Source organism: Clupea harengus, chromosome 14 (genome assembly GCF_900700415.2).
Source record: "Clupea harengus chromosome 14, Ch_v2.0.2, whole genome shotgun sequence".
In the NCBI taxonomy this organism is placed as follows: Eukaryota; Metazoa; Chordata; class Actinopteri; order Clupeiformes; family Clupeidae; genus Clupea; species Clupea harengus.
The window spans coordinates 27,784,774-27,805,372 of NC_045165.1; the positions used below are offsets into that span (position 1 = coordinate 27,784,774).

Sequence of the window (20,599 nt, forward strand, 5' to 3'; positions counted from 1 at the left end):
GGCCTGCTCGTCTTGTCAAGAGCGTGAAGCCGTCTGGACAAAGCAAATGCCACTGACGGAGGCCAGCACAGTGCTGAGTCTCCCACCCTTTCATGCTCAGACAGAAGCGCGGTTGAACACAGGCCTTGGGTGTACCTCGCTCAATGCCACTCACCCCACCTTTCTCCATATTGTCCATCACCAGGCAATCCCATGCTGATTTAAATGGACTGTTTTCTTTGCACTAATGCCAAAAGTTCAGTAGTTTTGAGTAGTGCTGATAGCATGCGGATGGCTTCATTCGAGTCTTCATGTTCCCTAACTGTGGTTTGACGTTGTTGGCTCCAGCCAAGGTCGTGCCTGAAGAGATCACACCGCTGGTGCCCGCCACTCCTGGGGAGAAAGTAGCTGATGATCAGACGTGCTACGTCCTCCAAACGGTCCTCAAGTTCATGGTTGTCCAGGTGAGCTTCTCTCCTTGCAGCATCACATTACACTCATTTACCAGACCCTTTGTTTCTAACCCTCTGGCTTCTGGCTGTGATGTGTACATGGAAGATATCCAAATAGACACATGCTATGCTCATTGTTATCATTGTATATGTATATAGCCTTAATGCAGTCTTTGGAGTCAGAATGCCTCACTGTTTATGTGTACTTACTTGGTTCCTAGGCGTCGAGTTTAGAGTGGAAGAACCGAGAGAACCAGGACACGGGTTTCAGGTTCCTCTTCTCCCTCTTCAAGAAGTACTACCTGCCCCACCTCTTCCCCTCCTTCACCAAGCTCACCAACCTCTACAAGCCTTTACTAGGTGTGTGTGTGTGTGTGTGTGTCTGTGTCTGTGTCTGTGTGTGAGTGTGTTTCTTTGTGTGTGTGTTTTTCTTTGTGTGTTTATTTCCCTGTTTGTGTGATTGTATTTCTAGAAATAATGTTGAACTGAAAATGAACTCATTTCCTGTGTGGAGGAGGATGTTCTCCCTTCTCTCATGTATAGCTTCGGCGTTGTTTTCTAGTCCTTCATATGGCAGATCTGTTGAGGATCACGCTGGTACCTTCAAAAGACACAGCTTAGACTGGAGTGCTCTCATCTTCCTCTTCCTCCCTGCATCAGTGACAAGCAGTTTCAGAAACGATAGTCACTCGCGGTCCATTAAATTGGTCTTACCTCGCAATGCTTTCATGTGTCCATCTATTCACTAAGCAGTCATGTTGGTGTTGCTGCACCGGGGGACGTTTTAGAAGTCTCCAGATGAAGAGAGAGACTTGTGAGCTACTAGCTAAGTTTTATGCCCACGGCCCTCCAGACTGCTGTTCCTGTGTGCTGTCAAGAGCCATTACTCTTACTGCTTTAATACAGGACTCTTTTTGGAGGCGGAGTGACAGTCCCTGCAGCTCCCACAAAGTTAATTGCCAATTAAAAGCTGCCTCTTGAAAAGGTGCTTTGTCAAAAAGAATGAGATTCCTTTGATACCTCCCACTGGACTGTCCGCTCCCAGTCAGGTGTAGATACTGAAAGTGTTGTCGGTGATATCGTCGACAAGATGAGAAATGTCCAAGGCTGGTCAATATCCCTTGAAACACAATCGTGTGGGGGATAGAACTTACCTTTGTAGATATAATTCTGTTTGACTAACTTGTGCGCTCTGGCGTTTCTTTCCCTCTCCTCCATGTTCCTCTGAAGACCTGCCCCACCACCGCCCCAAGCCGCTGTACGTGCCGGTGACGCGGAACAATGAGAGCACCTTCTGCACGCGTGACCAGTACCTGGCCCCCCGCGTGGCCTTCATCACCTGGCTGGTCAACTTCTTCCTGGAGAAGAAGTACGTCAGCTCGGCCACCCCCAGCACCAAGAACGGAGGCGAGGTCATCCCCAAGCTCATCCAGGTGAGCCACGGCTCCTCTAACACACTTACTTTCATAGAAGCCTTCAGACTTCAGACTGTTTGGAATATATTTAGGCTAACTGTAACTAGCCCTTAGGATTCCGTGTCCTAAGTAGTGGTATCATGGCTTGGTAGAGAGGTTGTTTCCTGTGGTCTTGTTTCTGCTTGGTATCGAGTTGGGTACTTCTTCTATCATTCTGTTGTCTTTCTTTTCTGCAAGTAATTGAAATCTCATCCTAATTCAGTCAGCTGTGCATTCTGTTTACAAATTTGGGTTTGCACCCCCATGCTGCGGTGTTGATTGCCTCTGTTGTTCTTGTTTTGAGCTGTTATCAGTGTTTGTGAGGGGGCTCACACCTTTTCATTCCAACTGAATGAATCCTCAGGTTCCAACCCAAGCCTAGGGCGGGCAGCCTTAACCCTAGTCTCTCTCCCTTCCCCAGACTGTTACTGCGGGCAGTGTCGGTCAGGAGCGGGGCTCCATATCGGAGACGCTGGAGCCCAACGGGCCGAGCAGCATGGGCAGCGAGCCGGAGAAGAGCCACTCCAACAGCAGCACGCTGACGGAGCGCAGGGCCAGCACCTCCAGCCTGTGCAGCGTGGAGGAGGAGCACCGCGCCGTCTACGACATGGTGCACTGCATCCTGCTGTCCACGCGCGACAACGTCAACTTCGTCAACGAGGTCTTCCACCAGGTAAAGGACACCAATGAGGTTTCAGTAGCTAAACACATGTCGAAGAAGACGAGTAATATCGTATGTGGTGCTATTGATGAGTTGACCAACAGCAATGAGGGTTGTGGTCATTTTTGGGTCATATTTATGACTTTGGCACATTCTGTAAAAGGAGAAGATGAGCATAAAGTTTCAGCCCCGATGTAGATGCTTGAGCAGCACATGCTAAACAAATGATCTGCTGCCATCTAGTGGCCAGGCCAGATATGCCCTTTTTTGTCAGATTTTTTTCTAAAGGTGGACATAAGCAAAACATTCTTTTTTTATTCTTAATACTATATCTAAACCATATGGTAAAGTATGGCATTAATTCAGTCTAGCTATGGTCTCAGCCATGCCATGTTGGTTCTATATTGGTGTGTTGCACTGTGTTTCTGTTGAGAATGTTACCCAGCATGCTCTGCTCTGCCCTGTCTCCAGGCCTTCCTGCTGCCGTCCTGTGAGGTCTCTGCCATCCGCAAGGTCATCAAGGTCTACAGGAAGTGGATCCTGCTGGAGAAGCCGCCCTTCATGACGGAGCCGGACAAGAGCGCCCTGGTGGAGGAGAGTGAGGACCTGAGTCCAGTCATGACGGAGGTGGACAGCTCACACACACAGGTGGAGTAGAGAGGCAGCTGAACGCACACACACACACACACACACACGCTCATGCATACACGCTTTGGCTTACACACACACACATTAACATGCTGTATATACACACTAAAGCTCAGTGTTATACCTACTTACACACCTTGCACATGTGCAGCACACACATACTAACAAACACTAACACACCCAGAGTCTAACCCTAGTTTGTCCTGAGATCCAACATGTTTGTGCGCTCACACAGTATCCATCAGATGAAAATAGCCAAACAGAGAAGCCAGTCTCCCTGTGTAGACACACACACACACACAGTCCCACACACACACACACACACACACACACACACACACACACACACACACACACACACACACACACACACACAGTCCCACACACACAGTCCCACACACACACACACACACAGACAGACACACACAGACACACACAGACACACACAGACACACACAGACACACACAGACACACACAGACACACACAGACACACACAGACACACACACACACACACACACACACACACAGTCCCACACACACACACACACACACACACACACACACCCACACCCACACCCACACCCACACACACACACACACACACACACACACACACACACCCACACACACACCCACACACACAGGTAGTGCATGACTGAGTGCTAGGCGGGTGCTGACGGCGGGCGGGGGGCTCTCTCTGCCCTGAGCAGATGCTGGAGAGTCACGGGCACAAGCGTTCATCCAGCTGGGGGCGCTCCTACTCCTTCAGCAGTGCCATCACCCGAGGCAGTCTGACCGAGGAGCAGAACATCAACATCAAGGCTGGCATCCAGCCCACGCTACAGGTACACCCCACCCCACCCCACCCCAGAGACACACACACCAGACAGTTCACACACACACGCTCTCACACGGACTAACAACCGCCCGCTTGCTTCTGTCTAACTCAAGGTTGCTGTTATTTACTGTGATGCTGTTCTTCTTCTTTGAGTATGTCTGTAGGTGTGGAGTGATCATGTGTATCAGTTGTATTTATCTGTTAGTGCATGTATTTAGAAAGAAATGGTCTGCCATTATCTATATACATGATGTATAGATGGCACAGCTTATAAAACACGTGTGTGTGTGTGTGTCTGTGTCTGTGTCTGTGTCTGTGTGTCTGTGTGTGCGTGTGCGTGTGTGTGTGTGTGTCTTCCCACAGGTGTTTCTGACTAACTCGGCAAATGTGTTTCTGCTTGAGCCGTGCCACGACGTGCCCAAGCTGCTGGACAACCAGGTGGAGGTGTGCCGAGCTGTGCTCAGCATCTACCGACACATGATCATGGAGCTGAGCATGAACAGGCAGACATGGTGAGCACCCTGCTGAGTCTGATACACACACACACACACTAACACACACACACACACACACACACACACACACACACACTCTCTCACACACACACTAACACCAACTCTCACACACACACTCTCTCTCACACCCACTCACACACACTCTCTCACACACACACTAACACCCACTCTCACACACACACTCTCTCTCACACACACACTCACAATTTGTTCCTTTATCCGTCCATTTTCAAGGACAACAAAGATTTTTTTTCTGTGAAACCTATGGGTGATAGATGACAATAAATAAAGGATTAAACTCCCAACATCCAACTTAAGATAAAAGACAGTTTATGAAGACGCTACCTTGTTGTGTTCCATAGTAAGGAGATTAATCTAACCCACCTATTATAATGATAATATTACCTCCTAGTGTCATTGCTTATTATTTTCCCACCAAAGACTGTTTGAAGCTTGTAAACAACTGTACTGAAACATAGAAAACTCAGAGAATGTTCTAGCAGTTATATTCTACCAGTGAATCCATGCAGATATTCACCCCTTGGTTTGAACTCCCAAACGTACACATTTTATCTGTGACACACGCACCTGTAAGCTTCCGAGCACAGTCATGGGATGGGCACTCCTGGAGCTGATGTTGGGGGTCGTGTTCAGTCATGATGGGATGGTCACTCCTGGAGCTGATGTTGGGGGTTGTGTTCAGTCATAGGATAAGCACTCCTGGAGCTGATGTTGGGGGTCGTGTTCAGTCATGATGGTCACACCTGGAGCTGATGTTGGGGGTTGTGTTCAGTCGTGGGATGGTCACTCCTGGAGCTGATGTTGGGGGTCGTGTTCAGTCGTGGGATATACACTCCTGGAGCTGATGTTGGGGGTTGTGTTCAGTCATGATGGTCACTCCTGGAGCTCATGTTGGGGGTCGTGTTCAGTGATGGGATGGGCACTCCTGGAGCTGATGTTGGGGGTCGTGTTCAGTCGTGGGATGGGCACTCCTGGAGCTGATGTTGGGGGTCGTGTTCAGTCGTGGGATGGGCACTCCTGGAGCTGATGTTGGGGGCCGTGTTCAGTCATGATTGGCACTCCTGGAGCTCATGTTGGGGGTTGTGTTCAGTCATGATTGGCACTCCTGGAGCTGATGTTGGGGGTTGTGTTCAGTCATGATTGGCACTCCTGGAGCTGATGTTGGGGGTTGTGTTCAGTCATGATTGGCACTCCTGGAGCTGATGTTGGGGGTTGTGTTCAGTCGTGGGATGGGCACTCCTGGAGCTGATGTTGGGGGTTGTGTTCAGTCATGATTGGCACTCCTGGAGCTGATGTTGGGGGTTGTGTTCAGTCATGATTGGCACTCCTGGAGCTGATGTTGGGGGTCGTGTTCAGTCGTGGGATGGGCACTCCTGGAGCTGATGTTGGGGGTTGTGTTCAGTCGTGGGATGATCACTCCTGGAGCTGATGTTGGGGGTCGTGTTCAGTCATAGGATAAGCACTCCTGGAGCTGATGGGGGTCGTGTTCAGTCATGATGGTCACACCTGGAGCTGATGTTGGGGGTTGTGTTCAGTCGTGGGATATACACTCCTGGAGCTGATGTTGGGGGTTGTGTTCAGTCGTGGGATATACACTCCTGGAGCTGATGTTGGGGGTTGTGTTCAGTCATGATTGGCACTCCTGAAACTGATGTTGGGGGTTGTGTTCAGTCGTGGGATATACACTCCTGGAGCTGATGTTGGGGGTTGTGTTCAGTTCGTGGGATATACACTCCTGGAGCTGATGTTGGGGGTTGTGTTCAGTCGTGGGATGGTCACTCCTGGAGCTGATGTTGGGGGTTGTGTTCAGTCATGATGGTCACACCTGGAGCTGATGTTGGGGGTTGTGTTCAGTCGTGGGATATACACTCCTGGAGCTGATGTTGGGGGTTGTGTTCAGTCGTGGGATATACACTCCTGGAGCTGATGTTGGGGGTTGTGTTCAGTCATGATTGGCACTCCTGAAACTGATGTTGGGGGTTGTGTTCAGTCGTGGGATATACACTCCTGGAGCTGATGTTGGGGGTTGTGTTCAGTTCGTGGGATATACACTCCTGGAGCTGATGTTGGGGGTTGTGTTCAGTCGTGGGATGGTCACTCCTGGAGCTCATGTTGGGGGTTGTGTTCAGTCGTGGGATATACACTCCTGGAGCTGATGTTGGGGGTTGTGTTCAGTCGTGGGATATACACTCCTGGAGCTGATGTTGGGGGTTGTGTTCAGTCGTGGGATATACACTCCTGGAGCTGATGTTGGGGGTCGTGTTCAGTCGTGGGATGGTCACTCCTGGAGCTGATGTTGGGGGGTCGTGTTCAGTCATGATGGTCACTCCTGGAGCTGATGTTGGGGGTTGTGTTCAGTCGTGGGATGGGCACTCCTGGAGCTGATGTTGGGGGTTGTGTTCCACAGGGAGCAGATGCTGCAGGTGCTGCTGCGGGTCACGGATGCTGTGATGAAGAGGCCGCAGGAGGGCGACAAGAGAGATGTCTTCGCTCAGAACCTCGCCGGGGTCCTCTTCCGAGTGAGTGGCCATCTTTGTGTTGTTACCCTCTATAAGAGCTCAAACTGTTCATTGAACTGTAAATGATGTATTTATATAATGTAGCTATCTGTATCTGTGTGTTTGTAGTCGTGGTTTACTATGTCTAAAAGTTCTAAACTGTTCTGTGTGTGTGTGTGTGTGTGTGTGTGTGTGTGTGTGTGTGTGTGTGTGTGTGTGTGTGTGTCTGCAGACCATCATTGTGGCGTGGGTTCGGGCCAACCTGAGCGTGTTCATCTCGCGGGAGCTCTGGGATGAGCTTCTGCGTGTGCTGTCCTCGCTCAGCCACTGGGAGGAGCTGGTGAGCGAGTGGGCCAGCATCATGGACTCCCTCACCGTGGTGCTGGCCCGCTGTGTCTACGGCCTGGACCTCAACAACCTGCCCCTGGACAAGCTCTCCGAACAGAAGGAGAAGAGACAGCGTGGCAGGGGTGAGTGAAAGAGCGTGTGTGTGTGTGTGTGTGTGTTTGAGTTGTTTCTACTTTTGCTTGGTTTCTGAAAATGATATATGCAGACAGCGATGTAATTAAATGATACATTAGGGTGTTTTTTTTGGGGTGTTTTTAGTGTATTTTCCACATCTGTGTGTTCCCATGGTGATGTGTCTGCTTGTGTCTGCTTGTGTGTGTGTGTGTGTGTGTGTGTGTGTGTGTGTGTGTGTGTGTGTGTGTGTGTGTGTGTGCGTGCTCAGGAGTGATCCATGACTCCCAGAAGGCTGCGGCTGCGGCGGCGGCGGTGGCTCGCTCCTTCTCCCTGAGCTGGAGAGGTAACGGGGATCCGCCCGCCACCCAGGAGCCCATGAGGTTCCGCAGCGCCACCACCACCGGGGCGCCCGGCGTGGAGAAGGCCCGCAACAATGTCCGGCAGAAGGCCTCGGGTGAGCCCACACTCACTCCCAGATGCAATCAGACACACACACACACACACACACACACACACACACACACACACGTTAGATAGAAAGCCACAAGTATGTCCAAACACACTGGCAGAGCCACTCTCTAGTCATTCACACCATTGGACCTCACACACTTCAGTCACACATGCATCACCTGGGGACCGTGTGCAGAAGCAGTAGTCATCTAAAAGGGGAGAGCAGGTAACTACTTGCCTGCTGGATGCCCCCTGATGTGAGCCAGTCTGTAGGTGCAGCTCATCTGGCCACAGTGGCACAACGCTGCCTCCTGATAGGCTGGAAGAGAAGCCCACTGCAAGGCGTATGAGGCTTGAATGCTGTCAGTAAATGTGTAAATGTACACACGCGCACACACACACACACACACACACACACACACACACACACACACACACACACACACACACACACACACACACACACACACACACACACACACCTTCTTTCAGAACCTCTCTTGAGTCCTCTTCAGAGTGACATGCACACGCACACGAACAAACACAAACACACACACACACACACACACACACACACACGCACACATACACACTCACACGCACACACACACACACAAACACAAAGACACACACACACTCCCAGAGAAGAAAAGCTCTCTCCTTGCTTTTCCCTGTATTCCTCCTCCTCTTCCGCCCCCATACACAGACACGATTGCATCTCCTCACGGTGAAGAGCTCCTTGAGTTTGGAGCAGATGCAGTTGAGGCTGAAGGAGGACACTCAAGCTGCCCACACACACACACACACACACACACACACACACGTACACACACACACACATTTATGTCTCCCGTCCTCCCCACCCCTCCCCACACACACACGTGCGACGCAGAGAAGGGAGTGAAAAGTGACATAAACCACCACAGACTCCACATTCCTCCCTTTCTTTGGGCTAATTGGATTTGAGGCCAACATTGATCTTCAAACGCCCAGAGCTCCCCCACATCAATAGCCTGTCTGTTTTTGATAGTTTCATTAGAGCCTAATTAATGCTCATTAATATGCATAAATAGGTAAGCAGCGAGCGGCGATGCCATCTCAAAAGCGAAAGACTAATTAATGTATATGAAGTGTTCAGACAACACACAAGCCTCCTCTTTCATGCTTTGTGCCTAAGTGCTGGCCAGGCACAATGCTGATATTATTACTCCTTCATTACCCAGAATGAAAACTCCATACTTCATATTTATTTTTGAGGCTCGTATGAGTATCAAAGGAGAGGGGGAGGGAGAGATGTGGGGGTGGGGGCGGTGGGGGGGACATACACGTCAAACTGCCATTGAATTATGGAGTGGTACTTTCCGCCTTCAAGAGAGTATTCTATGGCTGTGATTTTTTCCCTACGTTGTGTTGTACATGGTTGATGCCTTTTATTGACCTAAAGGTAGCCATTTTGTTTTTGAACACTTTACTTGTTAGTGTTTCTGTTAGCCCACACAAACAGAATGAACAGCCCTCCCACCTGTTAAGCTTTCTCTACATTCTTGTCCTAGTGCCCCCCCTGTTTTTATTCTTGGTGTGGTTCTGATTTGGGGGTTTGTGTGTGGGGTAATTTAAAAAAAAACATTTGTATGCTTACTTGCTATTGATGTCTTCTTGTTCCTTCCTTCCCCCTTTTTCCCCTCCCTCTCTTTCTTTCTCCTCTTCTCTTTTTCTTGTCTTCTCTGCCCTTGCTCTCGGAAGCTAAGCGAAGCCAGTCTATCAGCAACTGTGTGCACCTTTACGAGGCTTTGCCCACTACTAAAAGTGTCCCTATGCTCCTCCACACTGTCAGCTCTTTCTTGCCTGGTATCACTTCCAACTCTCTCTCTCACAGGCTCTCAGGTAAAGGCTCTCTTCTTTCTTTCTTTTTCTTTGTCTCTCTCTCTCTCTTTCTCTCTCTCTCTCTCTCCTGTGTTTTCATTTGTGCTGTGTTTGGTAGGGAGGGTGTGGTAAGTTATTAACCATTCCAAGGAACTAGTATCACCAATAGTATCACTCGTATCACCAACACTAGTGTTCTTGAGCAAGGCATCTTGAAAGACCTGAAGATTTGTTTTATGTTCAAGAGAATTAGAAAATATTGATGATTTAATAATCTCCACACCAACACTGTGCTCATACTGCCTCTGCACAATCATTTGGAGATTCTCCATTGGATTGGTGTTGGAGTGCATTTTATATAGAATCATTTGGAGTACATACGATTCTCCATTGGATTGGTGTTGGAGTGTATTTAATATATTATCAGACCATTTTTAAGTGATGGTAAGTGTGGCCATTGTCATGATTGTGTCTGTGTCTGTGTGTGTGTGTGTGTGTGTGTGTGTGTGTGTGTGTGTGCGTGTTAGATCTTGAGGAGTGCCAGGTGTCGGAGAGCGGGGGCGAGGGGGAGGCGGAGAGCCCTCTGCACCGCAGCAGCAGCACGTCAGACATCACCCAGCAGCTCACCAACTCCTTCCCAGGTACACTCCCTAGACCTCAGGGTGGTCTTGGCCAGCTGGAATAGCTGATGGCCGCTGGCTGGAACTGAATAGCGATGGTCATGGCATTCATGACCAAATTAATGATAGACAAAATAATAAAGTGATAAGTATAATTTGTTAAGGTAGCACTCCACCTGTTTCCCTGGTGTTTCTGGAGGGCAGCTGGTAGAGCAAGGCATGAATAACCCCAAGGTTACAGGTTCGATTCCCAGGAAGCACGCATTGGTAAACTGATCAAAAGGGAACCTCAACTATACTTTGTTGTTTAAGATTTCCTAATTCAATAAATGTAAATGTTCAATGTTGTGAAACAGACAGTGCTTTTGTGTGGGGACGAGTATTCTGTTGGTGACTGTGTGTGTGTGTGTGTGTGTGTGTGTGTGTGTGTCCAGGTCAGCGGAGAGAGGACTCCCCTAACATGGGCAGTGCTGACGGCAGGACCTCTGTGTCTGAGAGCGGCTCCATCGGCAGGAGAGACAGCGGGCCCCCTGCAGTGAGTGGCACACAGTGGTCTATCAGTCAGATAGACCAGGGGTTCCCAACCTTTTCTACCCCGAGGCCCAACTTTTTGTATTTGTAACAGGACGGGGCCCAACAGACACCCCGCTTATTTTAGCAAATCTATATTCCATTTTTATTAATAAGCGATTGTTATGTGTCACAAAGAGCAACATCAGCACCTGCTACAGGTGGGAGCCTAGAAATGAATACAAGAGAATCTTCCTCTAGATATTGCAATCAAAATTGTATTGTGCACCAGAAAAACAACATAAAACCACACAGAGCATTTTCAGTCAAAAGAGATGTATTATCCAAAAGAGTTTTGAAACAAAGGAACTTAATTGCAGTAGGCCTAGGCCTATTTGTGCACAGCAAACAAGCAAGGAAATAAAACCAGAATAGACCCAAAAGATAGCATGCACTCAAAAGAAGTGATGAAACATGCAAACAAGACCACTCAGCTAGGCCTAATTAAAATAGGTGATGCTTCAGACATGCAAACAAATAGGTTAAAATAAGGTTAAAATAGTGTAGGTTCAGTGTTTCCCAAACTTTTTACAGTCCCGAACCCCTTCAGTCATTCAATCTCCAGCTACGTACCCCCCCCCCTCATATATATATTCATATTTGTGAGCCCCCCCTAAAACGCACACAAACACACACACTCACCACAGGTTAATGAGAAGGGTGTGCTTGAGAGGATGCAAATAACTGCAATGTCTGGCTGAATTTGAGAAAGTCTTAAATCGTTTTCCACAAAGTCTCTGCCAGTATTTTGCTTTCATGCTCGTCAGAGCTGAGAACCCACTCTCACATAAGTACGTTGTGGCAAAGGGCATAAAAGTCTTTTCACTGAGGTGAGTTGTTATGTCGCGTTTCACAATGTCTGTCACACTGAGTTGATTTGCAAAAAAAAAAGCTAGTAGCCTGGCTAGCCTGCTGCTAACATCCTGATCCGAGGTAGACTTGGAAGAGCAACCGGGGTTGCTTTCGCCGGCAGGTGCATCCATGATTGTAGGCCTTCTACTAGTAGTAGCGGTTGGTGTCTCTTTGGACCGGGGATTAACTCTTTTTAATCATTTATCCATTTTCGTGCAGAAACCGGAATGAGCTCCCGCTTTCTACACAGGGCATCGGCGAGTGGAATTCTGACGAGGGAGCTAACCGTTGTGCCTATGTTTTGACTAACCTACCTGTAGCTTTTTTGGCAATGTAAATATTTCGCTAAACACTACAATGTATACATGAGTGTATACATGAGGCTATTCAGACTATTTAAGATGTCATGTCTATTTATAGGTCAGTTTGAAAATGTAATGGGCTGTTTCACTTTGGAAATGCAAATCATATTTTTTCCCCCGCGCACCCCCTGCGTCCCTTTGCGTACCCCAGTTTGGGAATCACTGAAATAGCTCAATATAATGATTCAAATAATTGAAATAATGATTTAAATCTGGCTGCAATCTATTCGCCCTATCAACATAAATAGAACCGAGCATTCCTGGGCAGTTGGTAGCTCTCCACAGAAAAGCATGTCCTCTTGTAGAATACCACTCAATTCTACTCTTGTAGAATACCACTCCAATGATAACGCACAAAAAACTGCACTAATGTAGCTTTACTGACGTCCGTCGACTCGTCTAACTCGTTTTAAAAGGAACGGGCTACCTTTCATCCTTTCCAGGACCTGGTTCTGTATGTGGGTCCAAATGTCGATTCAGATTTGAAGGTTTGAGCGACTCATTAGTCAGCTTTAAAACGCACTCGACACACTGCGCCCTGGGCTCAACGTTGTCACCTCCATTCACAAAACCAAATATAATATAATCAGGGTTGTATTTACGCTGAATTTAAGTAGTTTTTGGTAGTATGACATTACCAGTGCTTTTTTCCGTTAATATCGCCACAGACTAAACCTTAACCGAGTGCCTCAACTTGATGACACTGTAGTTCCATATGATATTATTTTCATGATCTGTCTGTTATGCCTATTTATATATATATATTATATTGTGTTTAAAACCTCCAATTTCAATCATAAATTGTATTTATATTTCGTGAAAAACAAAAAAACCTGAAACATTTTCGCGGCCCACCAATGGGTTTGGAAACCCTGAGATAGACTTTACCACCGGCACACTGACACGCCTCAGTCCCACTCCCAGCTCAGTCTGCTTCAGTCAGATAGACTTTAAAACTAGCCCTCATTCTCCTCTTTACCTGCACTGAACATTAACAGGCCTTTATTTCCATTCTTTTATTTGCACAGGGCCTTTATTACACGTTCTATTCCCAGTCTCTGTTTTGAGTGTATGTGTTGATATTTATTCCACATGCATGAATGAGTAAGAGGAAGGATTCTTTTCTCATTCTGACTGGTCTATTTGGTAGATTCTTATTCGACGGAGCAGCAGTCCATCTGAAGAGCACTCGGAGACCCAGCCCATGTTTGTGAGGACCAAACTTCGGGAGAAAAGTGAGGTTTCTTTCCCAGTGCTGTGGTGTTCACATGGCCCCTGTAGATGAAGTGCTTACCTGAGCCAAGCCCTCAATGGTGCAGGGTTTTGCACTCGGAATGCTGTTCATATTTACTAGTAAAAGCAGAAATATTATTTGAGTATTTCTTGGAATGCCACTTAAAGTAAAAGGCTTTGGTTGTGGGTTCATTCCCACTGTCTTCTCATTTTCTGAGCGTTGTGATTTTCGGTGTGCCTCTGGACATGAATGACTGTTCCCCTTTACCTGGCAGGTGAGAGCATAAGCAGTGAGACGTCCAACGGCTACCTCAACGACGCCGATGTGAGCCTGCTGGCCTGGCAGGCCTTCGAGGAGGAGCCCGACTCGCCTCCACCCAGCGACCTGAACTCAGATCACCAGCGCAGTCTCCTGCTCAGCCACACGGAGGCGCTAGCAGGTAAAAGCACAACCGTGGCAGGCAACGGGGGCGAGATGCACCAGCAGTACAGCAGAACAGACCACAGAGACGAGCAAATAGTATGGGTGCATCCTGATGTGTGTGGCATACACACGCCTGACCCCTGACCCTTGACCCCTGACCCTTGACCCCTGCTGTCCTTAGTTTGGTGGAGAGCCCTGATAATTGGTCATGGTCCAGTTCATGTCAAACCAACCTTCCAACGTCTGATCATTCTTGCATATCTGTCTTATTTTCCACTGTACGTGTGCCTGTGTGTGTGTGTTTTGTGTGTGTTCTCACGTGAATCAAATGTGAAATGTGGATCCATCACCTGTGATCACGAGCACTGTGTTGTGGCATAAATCTATCGTGATCGTTAATTCACATCAGACCTGGGCCCCCACCCGTCTGTCTGTCTTTGAAGTATTTGAAGAGAGCAGCAAGCACTTCTCACCGGACAGATTTGAAATATTTTGAACATATGTATGCTCAAATGGATTTTCAAATTCATGTGTTCTCCCAACACATCAGCCATGTGTCTATTGGTCCTGTGCCAAATACTTCCTGAAGGCAGGGAGCCCAGGTCGGATTGATTCATGTTCTAAATGTTGTGATTGGGAGCCCTCAGTGTTCTCTTGACTGTGTCTGTGCCGTTCCACTGTCTCCTCATATCACCCCCCCCCCCCCCCCCCCCCCCCTCGTCCGTCTCTGTTTAGGTTCCGAGTGTCCCCTCCCCCCCCATTCCCCACGTCCCCCTGCCTCGCCAGCTTTGCTGGTGCCCACTGGTTACCGTGACGGCACCCAGCTGCTGGAAGACGCCATGCAAACCGCCCTGAACATGCCAGAGGACCTGGGTACTTCCTGTCTCTGCTCATAGGCCGTGGCTCTACCCTGCTCTCCTCCTCCTCCTCCTCCTCCCCTCCTCTCTCTCTCTCTCTCTCTCTCTCTCTCTTTCTCTCTCCTTTTCTGAGTTGGCTCAGGGCATCTACCCCCTGCACTTCCTGTATGTGGCTGCTGATCTGAATTAACCCGTCCTTTGATTGTGTTAACACATACTACATAATTGATGGTCTTGATTATCAGTTATTGATTGCGATGAATCGTACTTATCCTTATATTCTTAATTGAGTAAACTATTCAGTTATGGAATATAACAGAAAAGAACACACTCGCTTGCATATTTTTTATTTTTAGAATTTACAATTTGTTCAGGTCAGTTTTGAAAACCAAGTTCCACATTAGCCTTAGCCACAGAGGCCCCAGTATCTGCCAATCCATCTTTGTGAACCACCCAGCTGTTAAACGGCTTACAAGATTTAGAGGCTGGTTATTTCATTGCATGGCGACGTGCCTTTGTAAATTTAGGTCGGTCATTTGTTTTTGTTCTTGTGATATCCATAGTGTCATGCAAGTGCTTGTTTTGAGTTAATATTCAGTCCCATCATTATCAAAACAATGTAGAGCTAAATAGTTTTAGGGCTTTGGGAGTTGAATTGCTTTTTTATTAATAATAACCTTTTGTTAACAACTTCTTTTTTAACAATTTCTGTTTACTCTTTAAAGCTACCTTGTTTTCCCTGAGCCAATGGTAGATCGGCAATAATTATTAAGCAAATGATTTAAAAAAAATGTACATCACTATCACAAGAAAAATCAAATTTTCATTCTAGTTTTGTGACGACTCGTCTGATTGATGGTCTGTCTCACTCCCTGCCATCTCCTCCCTCCGCCTGCTCTCATGTTCCTCCAGAGTATCCTCCATTTCTCTCTTTCATGCTTGGCACAGTCTCTGCTTTTCCACCTGTATCACAATGGTGTGCTGTGATCACTGTTAACACCGCGGGGGAGAGTGTTCTTGCATGTGTGTGTCTGGCCTCACAACACCCACTGTCTCTCTCCTCCTGATGGTTGTGCTCTACCCTGCTGCTGCTGCTGCTGCTGCTGCTGCTGCTGCTCCTGCTGCCAGTGGGTCTGAGAGCCTCAGGCTGTTCTGTTTGTGCTCGTGGAACTGTGAAGCATGCTAAACCATGGCCTTCTCTCTCAGGCAGCACAGGCTGCGACATCTCCTTCTCTCACTTTCTGCCTCTTTCTACCTGTTTCTCTCTCCATCTCCATCTCCTCGTTTCTTGTTTTGCTTCTTTCTTTGCCTGTCTTTCCTTTCATGTCCTCTTTCTGTTTGTTCCCCCCTCATCCCCCTCTCTCTCTCTTATGCTGTGTTGTGTCTGTGCGTTTTGCAGACAGTAGCGAGTTCTTGGCAGACGATGTCAGCATCATCGCCGGGGGCAGCCTGACGGGATGGCACGCCGACTCCGCCTTCGTCCTCTGGAGGAGGATCCTGGGAATCCTTGGGGATGTCAATGCCATCCAGTGCCCCCGCATTCACGCCAAGGTCTTCGGCTACCTCTACGATCTTTGGCACAAGTTGGCAAAGGTACTACTGCTATTCCATATGATGGAGTCGGTGCGTTACTAAATGAATATGGTGCATGTGGAGCTGTCACCTGCTCATCATACATGTCCATGTGTCCTCTCACTCATCACTTGCAGATAAGAGACAACCTGGGCATCAGCGTGGACAACCAGTCCTCCCTCCCTCAACCCGTCTTCATTCCCCCTTTACTCATTCTGGCATCCTGGATGTTTAAGGTAAGAGAGGGCCTTGTTTGGGCTATCTGATGACTTATGGCTTAACAGTCTAACTGAAATGTGAGGGATTTTCCCATAATCTTCTATGGATATGTTTAAGATTTGGATTTTCGCTTGACATAGAATTCATTATTAGCCATAATTAACCTTTGGTAAGCTGTCAGTCTGACCTTCACTGGTGCAACATGCTCTGCCATGTTTTTGGCTTCCTTCTTGACTGGTCTTTGATTGACAGTATACAAAAGAAGTGAGTACACCCCTTATGCATTAGCACTTAAAGGTTCAGTGAGTAGTTTTTAGTGGCATCTTGTGGTGAGGTTGCTGAATTGCAACCAGCTGAATACTCTTCCCTTTACAAGCATGTGCAAGTACCTACAGGGGCTGTCAAATGCTATATCAATGCAAACAGCTCTATATTGAACCAGTATTTTGGTTTGACCGCTCTGGGCTACTGTAGAAATATGGCGGTGCAACATGGCGGGCTCTGTGGAAGAGGACCCGCTCCCTATGTAGATATGAATGGCTCATTCTAAGCTAACGAGAACTCAGCGATTCCTAGTTTCAGGTAATTATACACTAATGAAAACATAATTATAAATACTTTATTCCATTTCTACTAATAGATGCCACTAAAACCCACACTCTGTACCTTTTAAATGTCAAATGTCACCTCTCTGTAACAGCATTTTTGTTGTTTGATAAAAGTTGAAATTTCCTCTTACGGAAACAATCAACAATCAAAAACACTTTAGAAAGACTATATTGAAAATACAGGCCTAAGACTAGAAACTCATGCTCAACAAAAGTGAATAGACCTGAGATCCCTAACACACAAGTAAAAAAAACCTGTGGTCATTGAAACGAAATGTAGCCCTGCTATGATCTCTAATTAGCTGAATTGCATGAACATGGTTATAAAATGCTCTGTGAACAGCAGAAATTTCTCAGTTTGGACCTGCATGTCTGCATCATGGCGGACATTGCATAACATCAACCTCTATGGAGAGCGTCAAAGAAAAACTAAAACCTTGCTTGCTCTTCGCACACAAACCTGCAGGATGAAACTTTGCTGAAGAACATGAAAAGAAGCCTGATGAAGATTAGGATCACATTATTTAGACAGATGAGACCAAAATCAATCTGTTTGGCTCAGACAGGGTCCAGTGTGTTTGGTGTGAACCTGGCCAAAACTACCCCATAGCCCTGACAGTGAAGCACAGAGGTGGGAGTGTGATGATATGGGGCTGCATGAGTACAAAAGATGTTTGGGAGATGACATTTGTAGATAGCACCATGAATGCCTGTGGATATACCAAAATACTGACTGACGAGATGACTCCCAGTCTCCAGAAGCTTGGCAGAAGAGGAATGTTCCAGCATGATAACAATCCAAACCACAGTACCAAATCATGCAAGAGTTTGAAAACTATGACCTGGCCAATGATGTCACCTGACTTAATTCCAATAGAACACCTTTGTGATATTTTAAAGAGAACGGTAGAAAAACACAACCCCTCCTGTAAAGAGCAGCTACAAAACAGCCGAACAGCTCTCCAGAAATGTGTGAAACACCGGTGTCCACTGGAGGTCTTACAGTGGGGCCTGTATTTTTACCGTAGTATAGTAAATCAAATCAGTCTGTTAGGTTTTCATTTGTACAAAGACCCTACTGTTCAACTTAGAAGATATACAATTCCTGTCAGGTGATACTATATGAATCATTTGACATTGAAGTGATATTGCCTGGGATGAACTCACCTCTGATGCATACTGTCTATTCACACAGTCACTCACAGTTATGTCTAGACTATGACCTTTTCTCTTTTGTCTCATATATCCTCATTTTTTTTTATCAATATGCTTGATATCCCTAACCTTTGACCTCTGCCCCCTTCAGGCCACCATGCTGCCATCAGAGTTCAAGGACGGGAAGCTCCAGGCATACAGACTGATCTGTGAGATGATGACCAAACACCAAGACGTTCTGCCCAACAGGGACTTCCTGGTCCACCTCTACCATGTCATGCACAAGGGCTTCACCAGCGATGACCAGGTGAGTGTCCACATGTTCACCTTCACATCTGATCTCCTCTTGCCTAGAGATTGAGGAACAGTGCTCTGTGGAGTATGATGTCTAGCAAAAGGCGTGTAAACCTACCAAGGTGCTGTCATTTTCAGTAGCTTTCAAACCTAGTTAAACTGTCTGTACTGGATTTTACTCAAAGACAAATAAATCCGCCTACCACTAGATGGCAGACTAATCAAGCGCTTTAGGTTGGAGATGGTTCGGTGTGTGATCGTCCAGATGAGTGGAGAGAGAATAGGTCTTTTAATCAGCACAGCATGGATGACTTTCAGACTTCCAGCTTTTCAGGTGAAAGTGACAGTAAATAATTTGACATTCATAGATGTCTCTGTTCATAGTTTTGTCTGAGGATTAGAATTGGGACAGATTGTTGAGAGGAGAACTGATTTAGTATATAACCTGAGAAGTTATTATAGTAACATTAATAGTAATTAAGATTATGAATATTTATTCAAAATGTTACAAACGACTCTGTCTCGTTATCAGTTTGTTGAAGTTCTTATGGATGTATAACTGAACTGAAGACACATTAAGTACAAATGTCCACTATTCAGGGTGGTCAGTGCATGTCACAGACCTCCATCACATAGAATAGACAGAGTAGTGAAATACCAGATTTGACATTGTGTTTGGATGGACATTGTGTATTTACTAACAAGGCCAATAACATTCACTGACTGTCCCATCTATTCATCAGTCCTAACTACTAACTAGGATGACAAAATGATCAGTGTGTGTCCGTCAATAGTAATCTTAGATAGGCTCTCCCACTGCAGCTGAAGGGAAGAGATCACTATTGGAGGAAGGGAGAAATGAATGATGAAGATGAACTGATAAAAAGTGAATGCATTCCTTTGTTTTGACTCTGAATGCCCACATTTCTTCGCCTGGAGAATAGCTATATTCCATTCTGGCAGACAGACAAGCTCATTAGAATGTTTTCCATGTCATTAAATAATGTTGGATCTCCCGTCGTGTTTGTGTGTGTGTGATTAATTAAGGATTGAAGGCTCTGTGGCGTTTTGTGAGGGGCCTGTGCTGGCAAGGATTGGATGTGTGTGTGTGTGTGTGTGTGTGTGTGTGTGTGTGTGTGTGTTTGAGTGTGTGCGAGTGTGTGTGTGTGTGTGTTTGAGTGTGTGCGAGTGTGTATTCCTTTGTGTGTGTGTGTGTGTACATGCGTGTGCTTGAGCGTGAGCGAGCGAGTGAGTGTAAGTCTGCGTGTGTCTGTGTGTGTTGAGGGGCCCAGGACGGGGATCTGTGGTCTTTTGTTGTGATTTAAATCCAATATGTAGCTGACTGGGTGAGGGAGCATGCCCAGAGAGGAGTGAGAGAGGAGTGAGAGAGGAGTGAGAGAGGAGTGAGAGAGGAGTGAGAGAGGAGTGAGAGAGGAGTGAGAGAGTGAAGAATAGAAACCTGAGGCAAGGGAAGAACTCTTCATGGGTACCAATAAATGTTATCTGTCTCCGTCCCTTTTCCCCTGAACAGATGTCCAGACTAACTGGACCTTGCCCTCTTGGTTATATAGATCTACTCTTATCAAAAAGATAAAGTATGAGTTTGATGTATTTTTTTCATTCAGATTTTTGTCATGTTTGATCCCCGCAAATGCTGCATTTTTACAGTAGGAGCCCTTTGATTTATACTGATAGGTCAATTTGTATTTATTTTTTATATATTGTGAAAAACAATTTATGGTATTAGTAACATGTATTTCTGTGAAACAGATACTACCAAAAATACTACCAAAGCTTTTCTTCCCTGGCAGAACGACTCCACACATAAAGAGGGTCACTCAAGCAGCCAGTAGTCCACCATGATGTAGGGCCAATGATTTTCCGTTTCCAAAAAATGCATTTTTCGTTTCACATTTGGTGAATTCCGTTTTTTTCCCCGTTTCAGTTAATTTTGTTCACCCTGAGGTAGATTGATGGCTTAAAATCAGT

The 20,599-nt window shown here is 46.7% G+C and overlaps 1 protein-coding gene across 8 annotated transcripts in view; it reads left to right on the forward strand.

The window, feature by feature from the left end:
* The window catches only part of ralgapa2 (Ral GTPase activating protein catalytic subunit alpha 2), a 127,851-nt gene that overhangs the window by 40,463 nt on the left and 66,789 nt on the right, over nt 1-20,599 (forward strand). For 4 of the 8 annotated variants that reach the window (XM_031579785.2, XM_031579786.2, XM_031579790.2 and 1 more), the window contains 19 exons: nt 328-443; nt 653-791; nt 1,662-1,864; nt 2,307-2,558; nt 3,018-3,194; nt 3,908-4,042; nt 4,399-4,547; nt 6,979-7,090; nt 7,302-7,539; nt 7,800-7,985; nt 9,725-9,865; nt 10,372-10,485; nt 10,899-10,999; nt 13,399-13,483; nt 13,757-13,921; nt 14,641-14,778; nt 16,162-16,355; nt 16,472-16,570; nt 18,468-18,623. In XM_031579785.2, coding sequence (XP_031435645.1) covers nt 328-443; nt 653-791; nt 1,662-1,864; nt 2,307-2,558; nt 3,018-3,194; nt 3,908-4,042; nt 4,399-4,547; nt 6,979-7,090; nt 7,302-7,539; nt 7,800-7,985; nt 9,725-9,865; nt 10,372-10,485; nt 10,899-10,999; nt 13,399-13,483; nt 13,757-13,921; nt 14,641-14,778; nt 16,162-16,355; nt 16,472-16,570; nt 18,468-18,623 — 2,900 coding nt within the window. The remainder of the gene's footprint in view (nt 1-327; nt 444-652; nt 792-1,661; nt 1,865-2,306; nt 2,559-3,017; nt 3,195-3,907; nt 4,043-4,398; nt 4,548-6,978; nt 7,091-7,301; nt 7,540-7,799; nt 7,986-9,724; nt 9,866-10,371; nt 10,486-10,898; nt 11,000-13,398; nt 13,484-13,756; nt 13,922-14,640; nt 14,779-16,161; nt 16,356-16,471; nt 16,571-18,467; nt 18,624-20,599) is intronic. The other 4 variants (XM_031579788.2, XM_031579789.2, XM_031579787.2 and 1 more) reach the window with 4 other exon arrangements.